The sequence below is a fragment of the Drosophila grimshawi genome, unplaced genomic scaffold, assembly GCF_018153295.1.
Source record: "Drosophila grimshawi isolate 15287-2541.00 unplaced genomic scaffold, ASM1815329v1 contig_1377, whole genome shotgun sequence".
Classification (NCBI taxonomy): domain Eukaryota; kingdom Metazoa; phylum Arthropoda; class Insecta; order Diptera; family Drosophilidae; genus Drosophila; species Drosophila grimshawi.
In genome coordinates this window covers 23,482,435-23,497,761 of record NW_025062900.1, presented here as the reverse complement: position 1 = coordinate 23,497,761, position 15,327 = coordinate 23,482,435, and the positions used below count along the sequence as shown (strand labels likewise).

The window sequence follows — 15,327 nt, the reverse complement described above, 5'->3', positions numbered from 1 at the left end:
AAATTAGAACAATGGGCTTATTATGTTAATGTGTTATGGTTGATCGTGATCTAGTTTTCATCCATTTTCACGAATAATGAGCTTGCAATTATGACTGCCATAAATCAAGTGTGCTCAGTAACGCACAGGGGACAGGGTATAAGCAGAGAATTCGAATTAAGCTGCGGCTTACTATAGACTGACTGGTATGTTCTCAAATTTACTTATCCCCTCAAAAGCCTGCATAAGTAATGTGCAATAATACGACCAAAATGAAGAAGCATCAACGTTTATTTTTTTATTTTGCTTTCAAGTCGCTTTACCGCTTGGAGATTATTGCATTTTTTTTTTATCACTTAGCGGCCAACGCGGTAAGCTGATTGATAATGACGACGGGAATAGATTTGCAGCGCCGTAAGTCAAGGTAAGCGGGCAATATACGAGACAGTTTTTATTTTATTATCAGATGAGCTATATACGAGCATAAGATATTCATGTGGTCATATTTGATTGTTGAAAATATCACCTGTTGTAATTTGAAACTGGCTTTGCAATATTTGCTTAAGATTTTGGACATATGACTATAATTTGAGAGCCATTTATTGAATATGAGTAAATTTCTTGCTTCATTTGGCATTCATTTTTAGCTTTCATCGAATTCAACAAACGTTATTAAAATTAATAAAATCGAGGAGCATTTTTTTTACATTTTCTTTATTCATATTCATTTAATATTTATTAGTTTACAATAAGCGATTAAAATTATGATATTTTTGTTTCGATTTAAATACAATTCTTTATAATTACAATTTAACTATTGTGTTCTTTTTACAATTCTTTTTTGTTTTTCAATATTTGCTGCCAGTGCAAAAAGTTGTATCAACTTAATTCTAGTTGTTTATTCGGATAAATTGTTAAACGGTGTTTGTGAAGAAAAAATAAAAGTTTTTTTTTTGTTAATTGTGAGCGAACTTGTTTGCTAGATTTTTTAATCTATTTTTTTTTGTTGTATTGCGTTACTTGGAATCAGAAAATAATTTTATTCTGGCATATTCCTTTCCCTGGGCGAAAGTTTTGAAACCTATACACAAAAATGCGCTACTAAAAATACCATCGGTTCATTTTTTGCCTGTGTTGTATTATTTACAAATTGGTCTCATTTTGTAGGCGCGTGTGTGTGTGGGAGTGTCTCTCAATGTTTGAGTGTGTGGGAGTTTCGTGGTATTTTCACTATACTTGGATAAAGAAATGTTTCGGGTTTCACGCTCCACGTTCGGCTTAAAGTAGTGACTATACATTTTGTTTATGTTTAATAATATTAATTTAAAACTTCATTTTGAATAATTTAAATATAGCGGCGTGTTCCTCATTTCGACCAGGCGACAACTACGCTCTATGAACAGGCGCGAGAAGCCAAAAATTCGCTGCACAGCTTCAGGCGCGTTAACAGCTCGCTTTGTGCTTGATCGAAAGCGGGGGATATTTAAACGCGCCGGTTCGTTGCCTTTTTTAAGTACATGCTATACTTTTCTCGCTATTAGTTAGTTAGTGGAAGTATTTCATTTGCATTTTAAAACAATCACAACAATTTAATATTAATTGACTAAAAAACTACAAAAATAATTGGTTAATCATAGTAGGTATGTAGTAGAGTAGTTTAGTTATAGGTCATAGTTCAAATCCTCCATTAGTCGTCGTTGCATTTAAAATTAAAACAAACCTTATATATCTCTCCTATGCATTAATCTTTTGTGCGCGGTTGACGCCTCAGTGGCAGTATTTTTTTGTTTGTTGTGTTTTGTTTTTATTTTAGTTTCATTAATTTTTTTTCAGAGCAGCTTCTTTCCATTTGTGCTCAAGTTCGCTTCGCTATTTGTGGTCTGTATGTGTGTGTGTGTGTGTGGATGCAGAACTTTCTTTAAAATAATCCATGAAAGACAATCGTGGTATATTGTCTTGTGGTTATACTCATGTCTGGCATGGAAATAGGCTGCTCCATTTTAAGTTTACGTACTGCTAAAGAGTATTATTTTTTTTTTGGGTGCATTGTTCGTTTCGTGTTGTGGGAAATAAAGGCAGTTTTCAATTTTAAAAGGCGAGCTCATGTCCTAAAATTACACAGGAAGTAGTAGTGTGTGTGTGTGTGTTTACGTGTTTGTGCTATAATACAAAGTGTTGTTGCTACTACCCACACCCTAAATATTTATAGGAAGTCTTTAGTTATATATGTGTATATGTATGTATATAACAAAATATCAATATGTAATTATAACCGACTAATGAAGAAGTTGTCGTTAGATGACGAGAATTCCTTTGTAGCTGCTCTTTGTATCTAAATAGTCTATTGTTTCACTATCTTAAAACTTTTGGCAGTTTCGGTCATAAATCTGTTGAGGGTCTTTTAAAATTTTCTAGGCAACTACGCAAAATTCTCATATTAGTAAGGAAAAACTACTAAAATGTTAATACAAAATAATAAAATTATTTTCTTAAGTTTAAATTATTTGCAACGCTTTCTGTGGCATTTTTCTTATGTCGTTTTTCTTTATACAATTTTTTTAAGTTTCGTTTTTTTTTTTTTATTATTTACGTGAGCGTTTCATAAACGCCCGACGACTACATTTTCAGCTCACAACTGTACTTTTGCTTTTTCTTTTATCATTTCATTGTATGCTTTCGCGAAATTTAATTTCGTTTCTTACTTTTTGCACGTGCTTTTCAAACATTCATAATTTCTGTATTATTGTTTTACAAACTAATATTATGGGTAGGAGTTTTTGTTGTTGATTTGTCGGTGTGTTATTTTATAGTTACGTTACGGCTTAGGATATATAATCCGGCGTTGGCTCAGGCGCAGCGTCTGGATTGGCAAACAGCGGATTGGGGAACTCTGGCGGATGTGGCAATGGCGCCAATGTCTTGGGTCTTCTTCTGTAGGCCATCAGCCAGCAGGAAACTGCAACGGCGACGGCGACCAGAGCCAACAGCGCCGTGATAACCAGAGCTATGATTAAGCCCACCATTGAGACACAAATATCCTCAACGCGCTGAGCCGCCGGTTTGACTGCAATTGAGTAAAGAGCAGCATTGTTAGAGAGTGAACTGTTTTAAGAATTTGTATAGGGGTACTCACTGTTGGCATCATTCAGGCCAGGACCGCTGCGTTTCTCGAATGTCAGGATGGCATTAGAGGAGATGGTGATCTCCTCGCGCAGTTGACCCTCCACACCAGTGCTTGTCGCAATTGCCGTCGTATCGCTAGAGTTGTCCGCAATGGAGCGACGACGGCGTCCAAAGGCATTGTATCCACCGCAATTGACCGGCTGGCATCTACCAAAGCAGACGCGTATGTTGCACTGGAAGCGTATGTTATCGCTCGAGGGGAATTTGAAGGCATTGAAGCTGGCCAGAAGACTGTTGGTATCGGGATTATATTCCCAGTTGCCAAATATGCTAGTGTCAGTGGCGCAGCCATTCTCATCGGTTACTAGATACTCATTCTGTACATTGTCCTCCATTGTTTTGGCGATACAGGAGCGCGCAAAACCACCATAAATAGCTGTCGATGATAAATGGATTAGATTTATTAAGATTCGTTATTCTTATATTAACTTCAAGCTACTTACTGGCTGGTTCGACATCCACTTGTAGACGCAGATTGTCGCCAATTTCAGCCGAGTTGATCTCCTCACCCTCATTGGTAATGATACGCATTTGACAGATGGGCGGTGGTCCCGTATTAGCAATTGTTCCGGCCGTCGTCAGCATGGATACGTTAAAGCCAAGGGTCACATTCTTTTCACCGGTCTGGTAGACGCACTTGATGTTATAGGCCTGCGCCTTGTAGGTTACGAGCTTGGGATGCTTTTGTATGACCAGCACAAAGCTGGCCACATCCTTAACGGCTTGCATGCCGCAGCTGCCAAAGTGGACGCGGAAGATTTCGGTGCGTGGAACCGTCTCGCCGGCCAGATTGACAACGCGACGGCACTCCTCATCCTTGCTGTGTCCCTTCACATATAGAACGCCATTGAAGCCCGGCTCCGTGATATGAATCTCCACTTGAACGCCATCAGCCAAGCAGCTGACAACCATGTCAGGTCGTGGGAAGTCGGTTCGGAAGTTGGTGTGATTGCAATGCAGCTCAGGATTGCCAGTATAGCCGGTAATGCACTGGCACTGGGCACGGTGATTCACCGCATTGCAGAATGCATTAACACCACACGTTTTGGTCAGGCAGGGATCCTCACAGGTCTTCGTCACCGGATTGCAGTAGCGATTATCTGCGCACTCCTCGTTGGTCACGCATTCGGGCTGCTCCACTGGCTGGCACTCACCCAACGGTGTGAGGCGATAGCCCAGCTCAATCGGACAAGTACAGCGACCGCGCTCATCGATCACCATGCCGCGTTCTAGCGCGCAGACGCAATGGCCGCTCTCGTCGATTCGATAGCCCTGCTCTACCAGGCATGGTGTGCAGTATTCGTAAATGTCGAGGGCACTGCCCGGTGGACAGACACACTGTCCATCCACATCGCGCACGAAGCCTTTCTCGATGACACAGAGTGAACGTTTGTCGCACTGCACCGCTGCATTGCCGGTGTAGCCTTCGAGGCACTCGCAGATCATTGTGCGAACGGGTAGGGTGTCGAGGACACGACATTCGGCATTCACGCCACAAGGTTGGGTTGAATTGCAGGGATTGACGCATTCCCCGCGCAGACAGGCGCGCTGAGTGTGACAATCTCCATCGCTGATGCAGATGGGCGCAACTCGCTCCTGTTCGCAACCATTGCGACCGGGCACGGTTCCTGGGGGACAAGCGCATTGTGGCTTATGTTGATAGACCTTGCAGAGCTCATCGCTGGCACAGATCGCTGTAGTGTCGCAAGGATTGCCACATTTTCCATTAACGCAAGCCCTATCTGACGGACACTCATTGTCGTTGCGACAGCCAAGAGGCGTGCAGCCCAGACGCGCATTTCCACCATGTCCAGGGGCGCACTCGCAAACCGCACGATGATTGATGGCAAGGCACTCGGCATTGGGACCACAAAGCTCGCCTTGGCAGGCGGGCACGCAAAGTTGATTACGGCAGGCATGCGTAGCTGGGCATTCCGAATTGATAGTGCACTCGATCTTTGCACACTCGAACTCGGGATTACCCTCAAAGCCCTGGCGACAGGTGCACACTGGCTTATGATCCTTGATGCGACACTCGGCGTTCAATCCACAATTGCATGGATCTCGGCAAATTCCGTTCACGCAGGACTTGTCGGCGGCACAGTCGGAGTCCGAGATACAGCCACCTACCTTGACCACGCTAGTGGTGGGTTTGCAGCTGCCACTACCGCTGCTGATATAACCATCGGGACAAATGCAGATCATGGTACGTACTGGGGCTGTTGGTGTCACCTGGCACTGGGCTGGTCGCTGGCATGGCTCCAATACCACGCAGGGATCAACGCATTGTTCATTGATGCACGCGAAGCGAGCGGGACAATCCGTATCCAGTTTGCAAACGGGCTGTGGCTGCGGTCGGCAAGCCACATAGGGATTACCCAGGTAGTCTGGTGGGCAGCGGCACACAGCCATATGATTCTGTGGACGACACTCGGCACGTGGAGCGCATTCATTGTGATAGGCGCACGGATTGACGCATTGTTCGTTCTGGCAGGTCTTGTCAGTGGGGCAGTCGTTGTTGCTGATGCAACCGATGACGCGACAACGCTCGTAGGGATTGCCGCGATATCCGCTAAGGCAGCGGCACTGGGCACGGCTCGACTGCACATAGCACTCGGCATTGGGGCCGCACGGGTCGTTGATCAGGCAGGGATTGAGGCAGTTGCCGTTTAGGCACGCCTTGCCAGAGTCGCATTCGCCATCGACGCGACAGCCGATGGATCGACAGGTTCCATAGGGATTGCCCTCGTATCCATCCTGACAACTGCAAACTGCGCGATGCTGTTGCACATGGCAGATAGCATTAGTACCGCAGTTGCATGGATTGCGGCACTGGCGATTCACGCACGCCTCCTGTTCGCCACAATCGAGATCGCTCTCGCAACCGGGCGGACTCTGTAACACGAGTTCACGGCACTCGCCGCTGGCATCCGGCACTTGCGATTCGGGACACTCACAGACCATGGTGCGGACGGGTACGCTGTCTAGCACGCTGCAGTGGGCGCTACGTGCGCAGGGTGACAGCTCCGTACATGGATTCAGGCACTTGGCATCGATGCAAGCCAAGCCGCTGGGGCAGTTGCCGTCGTCGCGGCACACGGGTTCCACGGGTCGCGGTTCGCAGTAGGCATAGGGATTGCCCAATGGCATTTGATCCGGACAGCGACAGACAGCACGATGTTGTAGGGACTGGCAAATGGCATTTTGGGCGCAGGGACTTTGAGCGCAGGGATCCACACAGTGGTTGGCAACGCAAGCCAAATTGGTGGCGCAGTCGTGATTTGAATGGCATTCCAAGCGCACACAGCGCACAAATGGATCACCCTCAAGTTCGGCGGGACAGCGGCAGCTGGCTCGATGATTTCGGCCATAGCATTCAGCATTGAGAGCACAAGGATCGCTGGTCAGACAGGGATTGATGCATTCACGATTCAGGCACTGCTTATCATTGGCGCACTCATCATCCGATTGGCATCCGATGGGGGCGCAGCCAAACTGAGCATTGCCCGAGAAACCTGGTTTGCAGTAGCAGATCGGATGGTGATTCTTCACAGTGCACTCGGCATTGGGTCCACAGTTGCATGGACTAATGCACTGCGCATTAATGCAAGCCTCCGTTACGGGGCAGTCAGAGTCCGACTTGCAGCCCACTGTGATGACATCCGAAGCTGAAATTAGATTTAAAGAGTTACAAATGCTGTTGATGCCTAAGGATTTGGTACATTGACTTACGTGGCAGACAGCGTACGCGAGCATCGCCAGTGTACCCAGGCGGGCAGCGACAGACGGCGGCGCGATCCTGTACATGACAGTAGGCGCCCCGGCCGCAAGCATCGGCTGCACATGGGTTCACACAGCGCTCGTTCTGGCAGTTCTTATCGCGTGGGCAGTCATCATTGCGGGTGCATTCAGCGCCCGGTATTTTCGGCAAGGCAATTTCTGTGGTATAGCATTCGATGCGTGGATTACCCTGATAGCCAGCTGGGCAGGCGCATTGTGCGTAATGATCGCGGGCACTGCATTGAGCATTGACGCCGCAACGTTCCAGGCTACAGGCGTCCAGGCAACTGCCATGGAGGCATACCTCGGAACTGGAACACTCCGCATTATGTTGACATCCGCCAGCAACGATGACGGGCTGGATAGGTACACAATTGCCCGAGTTGTCGGAGACGGTATCGCTGGGGCACTTGCAGATCATGGTGCGCAGCGGCAGAGTGTCCAGGACCGAGCACGTCTGCTGTGGGGTGCACACATGTGGTGTGGCACATGGATTTGCACAGCGTTGATTGATGCAAGCCAATTTCGACGGGCAGTCGGCGTCCTGGGTGCATTGTGGCTTTGGTTCACTCTTTGGCAGTTCGCAAAGCACGAAGGGATTACCCTGGTAGCCGGGGCGACACTCGCACTGCGGCTGATGGCGACGTCCCACACAAATGGCATTTGCGGTGCAGGTGTCCTGCTCGCAAACAGGACGACAAACACGATTCAGACGATCGCAGGCCTCGTGATCGGCACAGTCCTCGTTGAACTGACAGTGTCCGGTGATGCAGGCGACGAAAGGATTACCTTGCGTGCCGGCTGGACAGCGGCATACAGCTTGATGATTCTGTGGCAGGCACTCGGCACCGCTGCCGCAACGCACTTGACCGTGAGTGCAAGGGTTGACGCAGTTCTCGTTCAGACATGCCTTGTCATAGGGACAATCAGGATTGCTCTTGCATTCGGCTAGAAATAAGTGTGGAAGATTAGGCATGTTTAAAGTAGACTAGACTAGTAAGCAAAACACTTACGTTTGAAGCATTGGACTTGCGGATCACCGCCCCAACCAGAGGGACAGTAGCAGATAGGTCGGAAGTTTTGAACGCGACATTCGGCATTGCCGGCGCAAGGATTGGCCTCAGCACACGGATCTTGGCAGCGTTTATTGATGCAAGCCGTTGTCGGCGTACATTCCGAGTCGTGGGAGCAACCAGCTGTGATTTTAGCTACAAGTAATGAATAAAAATGTGCTTAATATATCGCTTGTATGAGATGGTAAGAAAGGGGTCTTACGTGGCTGATAACAGTTGGTGAAGGGATCTCCTTGGGTGCCCTGTGGACAGCTGCAGATGGCGCGATGCTTTTGCGCAAGACACTGAGCTGTGCGCGCACAGGGAGAAGCATCCAGGCAGGGATTGACACAAATGCCAGAGCGACAGGCTTCCATATCCTGGCACTGATCATGCGACACGCAGCCTTGGTCTTGGACGGGTTCTAGATGAGTCAGAAACAAGAGATTAGATTTATGTTGATTGCGTTGGATATTGTTTGTGAGCATGTGCAGCAGTTATTTAAGAGTTATAAAGAGTGCATAAATAATATACGGTGTAACTGCATAATTTGTGCAACTCTGTAAACGGATAAAGAGGGAATATGATAATAAATATCAAATTATATATAGTAAACTATTGACAACTTGGCTGCAATGAGAAAAGCAAACTCAACGTAAAGCTGAAATAAGTACAATTCTGTTTCCCACAAATTGGGAAAGGACTGCTGGACATTGTTGGTGACTTACCTTTGCGACATCCAATGTCAGCATCACCCACGTAACCAGGCTCACAGCGACACATCATCGTGCGTAGTGGCAGAGTGTCGACAACCTCACAGATGGCATTGGCGCCACATGGGTGGGTTACATCGCATGGGTTCTTACACTCGCCATTGAAGCAGGCCAGTTTGCTTGGACATTCGGCATCCATAGTGCATCCCTCAGGCTGGACGGGCACCAATTCGCATCGTACAGCTGGGTTACCGCTATACCCGGCCGGGCAGCGGCACTGGGCGCGATGGTTATCCACGCGGCACTGAGCGCCAATACCACAATTGCAGGGATCACCGCAGCGTTCGTTGCGACAGGCCAAATGGAAGGCACATTCATCATCGCTACGACACTCGGGTCGCTCGCAGCGCACCAAAGGATTACCGCGATAGCCATCGGGACAGTGGCAGCGAGCGTGATGATTAAAGTCGGACCGACAGATGGCTCCGGTGCCGCACTGGGTAAAACCGCACGGGTCCACACATTTCTCATTGATGCAGGCCTCGGTGGGCGCACATTCGCCATCGGAGCGACAGCCCAATAGATAGCAATGCTGTAGGGCGTTACCCGTGTATCCTTCGTTGCAGACGCAGAGGGGACGGTGTAGCTGAACGTGGCAGCGTGCCTGCTGGGCGCAGAGATTCGATTGTTCGCAGGGATTGCGACAGACTTGATTGATGCAGGCCTTATCGTTGGTACAGTCGGTATCGCTAGTACACTCGGGCTTGGGTGGATCCAAATGTGGAACTTGACGCACACACTGAGCGTATGGCGAGCCATAGAAGTTCGGCGGACAGCTGCAGATGGCCTTGTGATTGACAACATTGCAAACGGCATTGAGACCGCAGGCATGCAGACAAGGATCACGGCATTTCTGGCTGACACAGGAGCGATCTCGGGAGCAGTCCTCGTTGGTCACACACTCCGGATAGCTGCAGGTGGCGGCGTTATTGTGTACGCGACAAACGCCATTGCTACGACACGGCGATGGTTGGCATGGATCCACGTTGTCACGTGGTGCCTCGCATTGTACGAATGGATTGCCGACCATGTTGCCCGGACAACTGCAGATAGGACTGTGATTGATGGTCTGGCAGACGGCGCCATAGCCGCAAAAACCAGCACACGCATCCACGCACTTGTTATTCACACAGGCGCGGTCCTTGGCGCAGTCGGAGCTGAGAGTGCATTCGGGTCGGCAGCCTTGGCCTAATGGATTGCCAAAGAAGCCGGGCAGACATTCGCAAACGGGCTGACCCCGCTGCACCCGACAGACTGAGTTGAGACCACAGGGCGATGGATAGCATGGATCCGATGGGGGCGGTGGTGTCACTTGTCGCGTGCACTGCACAAAGGCATTGCCCGTGTAGCCCGCGGCGCAGGAACATATGGGTACATGATTGTTGACGCTGCAGACTGCCTCAAGGCCGCAAGTACCGGGACAGGGATCGGCGCATTTGTTCCGTATGCAAGCGCGATTCGCTGAGCAGTCGGAGTTGCCGACACATTCGGGACGACACCCTTCATAGGGATTGCCAATGTACTCATGAATGCACTCGCAAACGAAACTTTCACCACGAACGCGACATTCCGTGTTGCTACCACATGGCGATGGATAGCAAGGATTCTTTTGTGTTGGCGGTTGTTTAGGCGGAGCTGTAAAGTAATTACAAAGATTATGATTAGACTTAGTGGTTAAGGGGGTCGCCCTGCCTATATACAATATGCAAACTTGTTGGACTTTGGACAAGGGATTCTTACTTTGGGGCAATGGCTGGCAAAGTCGGAAAGGATCACCTGTCATGCCCGCTGGACAATGACAGTTAGGCGTATGAAGGGTCACCTGGCACTGGGCATTTTGGCCACAGCTGCCGGGGCATGGATCGCGACATTTCTGATTGATGCAGGCCAAATTATTGGCGCAATCATCGTTGTTGGTACATTCTGGTCGACAATTTGGCGGCGTGCCTTGGTACTCAGACAGGCAAGAGCAACGCGCTTGGCCATTTTCACTGCTGCACTGGGAATTTGGTCCGCAAGGCGATGGATGGCATGGATCTCGAGCAGTCTCCGGCTTACGCTCAACAACAATTAGATTGCACAAGGTGTAGGCGTTGCCCGTATAGCCAGCGATGCACTCGCAATGGGCGCGATGCTGTACCGCTTGACAAATGGCGTTGAGGCCGCACTGTCCTGGGCAGGGATCCACACACTTGTTGTTGATGCACGCATGCTGTGGCGAGCAGTCCGAGCTGGTGTAGCACTCCAGGCGGCAGTTAGGAGGCTGTCCGAAGTATCCAGTAATGCAAGAACAAATCGCATTTCCATTGCGCGCAATGCACTGTGCATTGGCGCCACACGGCGATGGCTGACAAGGATTGACAATGATCTCGTCTTGTACAGGTGTGCAGGCAACGAAAGCATTTCCAGTCATACGCTCTGGACAGCGGCACATGGCAATGTGGTTGATAGCATCGCATAGAGCATTCTGGGCACATCTTCCAGGACAGGGATCAACACATTTATTGCGTACACAGGCGCGATTTCTCGGGCACTCGGAGTTCAGAATACATTCGGGCCGACAACCGGTGTAGGGATCACCCTGATACTCGGGCAGGCAAGTGCATTGGCCATTGCGGCATTGTGCATTAGCACCACATGGTGAGGGAATGCAAGGATCGTCGTGTGCTGAAAAAAAGTTAGGTGCATGTTTAGGATAAAGCAACGCGTATTGTAGGAAACTGGGCATACTCGGTGTTGTTGGCGGTGGTGTGGGCGGCAACAGGCGACAACTGGTGAAGGGATCGCCTGTATATCCGGTGGGACAAGAGCAACTGGGTGTATGATTGATGACATTGCATTGGGCAGCAAAGCCGCAGGCGCCGGGACAAGGATCGCGACACTTCTCATTGATGCACGCCAAATTGCTGGCGCACTCCGCATTTATGGTGCACTCGGGTCGACAGTTGGGCGCTGCGCCAATATAGTTCGGCAAGCAGCTACAGCTGGCACCGCCATTCACCTCACGGCACTGAGAATAAGGTCCACATGGTGATGGCACACACGGCATCGGTGGCTGGGCTGGTGGATCAGCTGGCTTGGGTGGCAATGGAAGGCAGCGAATAAAGGCATCGCCCGTGAAGCCCGGCTGACAGGAGCAGAGCGGACTATGGTTGCGCACATGGCACTGGGCATTCAGTCCACAGGCGCCTGGACAGGGATCTTGACACTTTTGATTGATGCAGGCCTTATCCGCGGCACATTCGGTACTAATGACGCACTCGGGACGACAAGCGGGCGGGGTGCCTATAAACTCTGGCAGGCAGCTACAAATAGCTTGACCTTGAGACTCGCGGCATTGAGAATTGGAGCCACAGGGCGTCGGTTGGCAGGGATTCACGTAGGGGGTTGGCGTGGCTAAATGTGGTAGAATATTGGGATATTAACTTGTATAGATATTGAGCGGGCAAAAGCAAAGCAGTTTCTTAGCGCACAAAGCAAATCAAAAGCTAGTTATAGTAAATTGTCACGAAAATGTAATGTGCTTAAGTGTTGAATGATGGGATGATGAGTATAAGGCCGTAGACAAGATTTGAGAAGAGATGGCAACGCGTAAAAATAAATTTTGCGTTGCTGGTCCGAGAGTAAGGATATCCCAGAGATGGAATTTTAGTGGTAAGAATGTTGAAAACAATTTAAAGTATTTATAAATGAAATAATTAGAAAAAGCAAACTGTAGATAAGAGCGCAGAATAGAGGCAAAGGTGTACACTTGAGTACAGCATTGTTGGTAGTCAGAGAGCAAAATAAAGGCGGAGAGTTTAGATTTTAGTGGCACCTGCTGATATGACAACCTTGAGTATTCGATTATGCGATGATTATAAGGTGACGACACAAAACAAAGGCGGAGAAGACATGGTAAAGTTAAGTTGAGTACTGCATTGTTGTTGGTCAAAGAGAAAAGAGTTCGGAGGATTGGTTTGGTTTTTAGTGGCACAAATTTAGTTTGCAACTTGATGAGAGTTTTCTTACGTTCTTGCTGGATGAGACGACAGCTGTGGTAGGGGATTGCCCACATGATGGGGCTGGCATTCGCAAACGGGGGCATGATTGATAGTCTGACAGTAGGCATTGATGCCGCAGACACCGGGACAAGGATCGCGACATTTTTCGTTCACACAGGCCCGATCACTGCTGCAGTCCGAGTTGCGCGTGCACTCGGGACGACAGATCTCATAAGGATTGCCATAGTAGTCCGGCAGGCACTGACAAATGCTTTGGTCGTCTCGCGGCCGACAAATGGCATTGGCACCGCAAGGATTTGGATGACAAGGTACGGGTTTGGGCACAACTATCGCTGGTGGTGGTGGAGGTGGAGCGGGTCGGACACATGCTCTATACGCATTACCCACGTAACCTTCCGGGCAATAGCAGTGCGGACTGTGTGCTATGACGCGACACAGTGCCAGCTGCCCGCAACTGCCGGGACAGGGATCGATACACTTGAGATTTTGACAGGCCTTGTCAGCGGCACAATCGGCGCTACTGACACACTCTGGTCGACAGTGCGGCGGAGTGCCAATGAATTCTCTGAGACAGCTGCAGCGGGCACCTGAGTGTGGTCACACACTCTGAGTTGGGGCCGCAGGGTGATGGCTCACAGGGATTCACCTCAATGGGATCTCTTGTGTGTGCTGGAAAAAGTTCATTAGAGATTGTTGGCGTTCTGAGAATAAGTCGCATACCTATGGGCTGACAAGCTAAAAGGGGATTACCCGTCAGTGGGGGCAAACAAATACAGATGGGACTGTGATTCTGAGCGTGGCACACAGCACGCAGGCCACAGGCACCCGGACAGGGATCTTGACATTTGAGGTTCAAGCAGTATTTGTCAAGAGCACAATCCGAGTTGCTGCTGCACTCGGGACGGCAGGATGGTGGTGTGCCCAGATAGCCAGGCAGACAGGAGCAAATGGCTTGCTCATGATATGCACTGCAACGAGCGTTGGGTCCGCATGGTGAAGGATAGCAGGGATTAATAGGCGTGCGTGATGGTATAACTGCCGGCAATGTGCTGGATGTTGGAGAAGGTGTTGTTCTGATTGGTGGTTTGGGTATTGGTAATGGGATTGGGTCACATCGCACAAACGCGTCTCCCTCCATTTGAGCTGGGCACGAGCAAGTTGGGATGTGATTGTAAACATTACAAACTGCATTCAGTCCACAAGTGCCCGGGCATGGATCTTCGCATTTTTGCCTTCTGCAAGCCTTATCCTTGGCACAATCCGTGTTCAGCACACATTCCGGACGACAAACCACATAAGGATCTCCATGGTAATCGGCCAGACAGCTGCATATCCCATTCTTGCAAATGGCATTTGTTCCACAAGGCGAAGGATAGCAAGGATCCTTTGGAGCAATGGGTTCACGTTGCACGACTGCCGGCTCTGGCGTCCGTTGGCAAGAGATGAAGGGATCGCCGGTGTATCCAGTAGGGCAGAAGCAATTGGGTACATGATTGTTAACACGACAGAGAGCGTTGTATGCACAAGATCCTGGACATGGATCACGGCACTTTTCGTTCACACATGCCAAGTGCGTAGGACAATCGGAATGTACAATGCATTCTGGACGGCAATTGGGCGGTGTTCCACTGTAATTCGGTAAGCAAATACAGGCGGCTACTCCAAAACGATTGTGGCATTGCGAGAATGGTCCACAAGGTGATGGATAGCATGGATTGATTTCTGAACTTGGTGTCGCAACATCGTAGATTGGTCGTGAGGGAGTAGGTGTTGGCTGTCCTACCGAAGGAATATTGATGATTCCTTGCGCAGGTTGAGGTACTGAAGGAACGTTAATTACTCCCGGTTGTGGTGCTGGTGTTGGATTCATTGGAGATGGCACATATATTGGCGGTTGTGGTGTTTGTGGCACCGGTTGTGGGATTGAAGGAATGTTCACTATTACAGGTTCTTGAGAGGGTTGTGGCGTTGGGTAGTTCGCATTGTAGATAGGAGGTTGAGGTGTTGGATATGTTGGTTGTGGTACTGATGGTACATTAATAACACCTGGTTGTGGTGCTGGTGTTGGGTTCATTGGAGATGGCACATATATTGGCGGTTGTGGTGTTTGTGGCACCGGTTGTGGGATTGAAGGAATGTTCACTATTACAGGTTCTTGAGAGGGTTGTGGCGTTGGGTAGTTCGCATTGTAGATAGGAGGTTGAGGTGTTGGATATGTTGGTTGTGGTACTGATGGTATATTAATAACGCCTGGTTGTGGTGCTGGTGTTGGGTTTACTGGAGATGGCACATATATTGGCGGTTGTGGTGTTTGTGGCACCGGTTGTGGGATTGAAGGAATGTTCACTATTACAGGTTCTTGAGAGGGTTGTGGCGTTGGGTAGTTCGCATTGTAGATAGGAGGTTGAGGTGCTGGATATGTTGGTTGTGGTACTGATGGTACATTAATAACGCCTGGTTGTGGTGCTGGTGTTGGGTTCACTGGAGATGGCACATATATTGGCGGTTGTGGTGTTTGTGGCACCGGTTGTGGGATTGAAGGAATGTTCACTATTA

General features: G+C 49.1%; 1 protein-coding gene across 1 annotated transcript in view; it reads right to left on the bottom strand.

Moving 5' to 3' along the window:
- Window positions 1-682: 682 nt before the first annotated feature.
- LOC6566844 overlaps window positions 683-15,327 on the bottom strand; it is a 117,702-nt gene continuing 103,057 nt past the window's right edge. Inside the window, 9 exon segments of the mRNA XM_043214692.1 lie at window positions 683-3,043; window positions 3,113-3,538; window positions 3,606-6,830; window positions 6,895-7,890; window positions 7,956-8,150; window positions 8,218-8,418; window positions 8,723-10,402; window positions 10,508-11,434; window positions 11,498-12,163. Of these exon segments, the coding sequence (XP_043070627.1) occupies window positions 2,802-3,043; window positions 3,113-3,538; window positions 3,606-6,830; window positions 6,895-7,890; window positions 7,956-8,150; window positions 8,218-8,418; window positions 8,723-10,402; window positions 10,508-11,434; window positions 11,498-12,163 (8,558 nt within the window). The 3' untranslated portion in view covers window positions 683-2,801.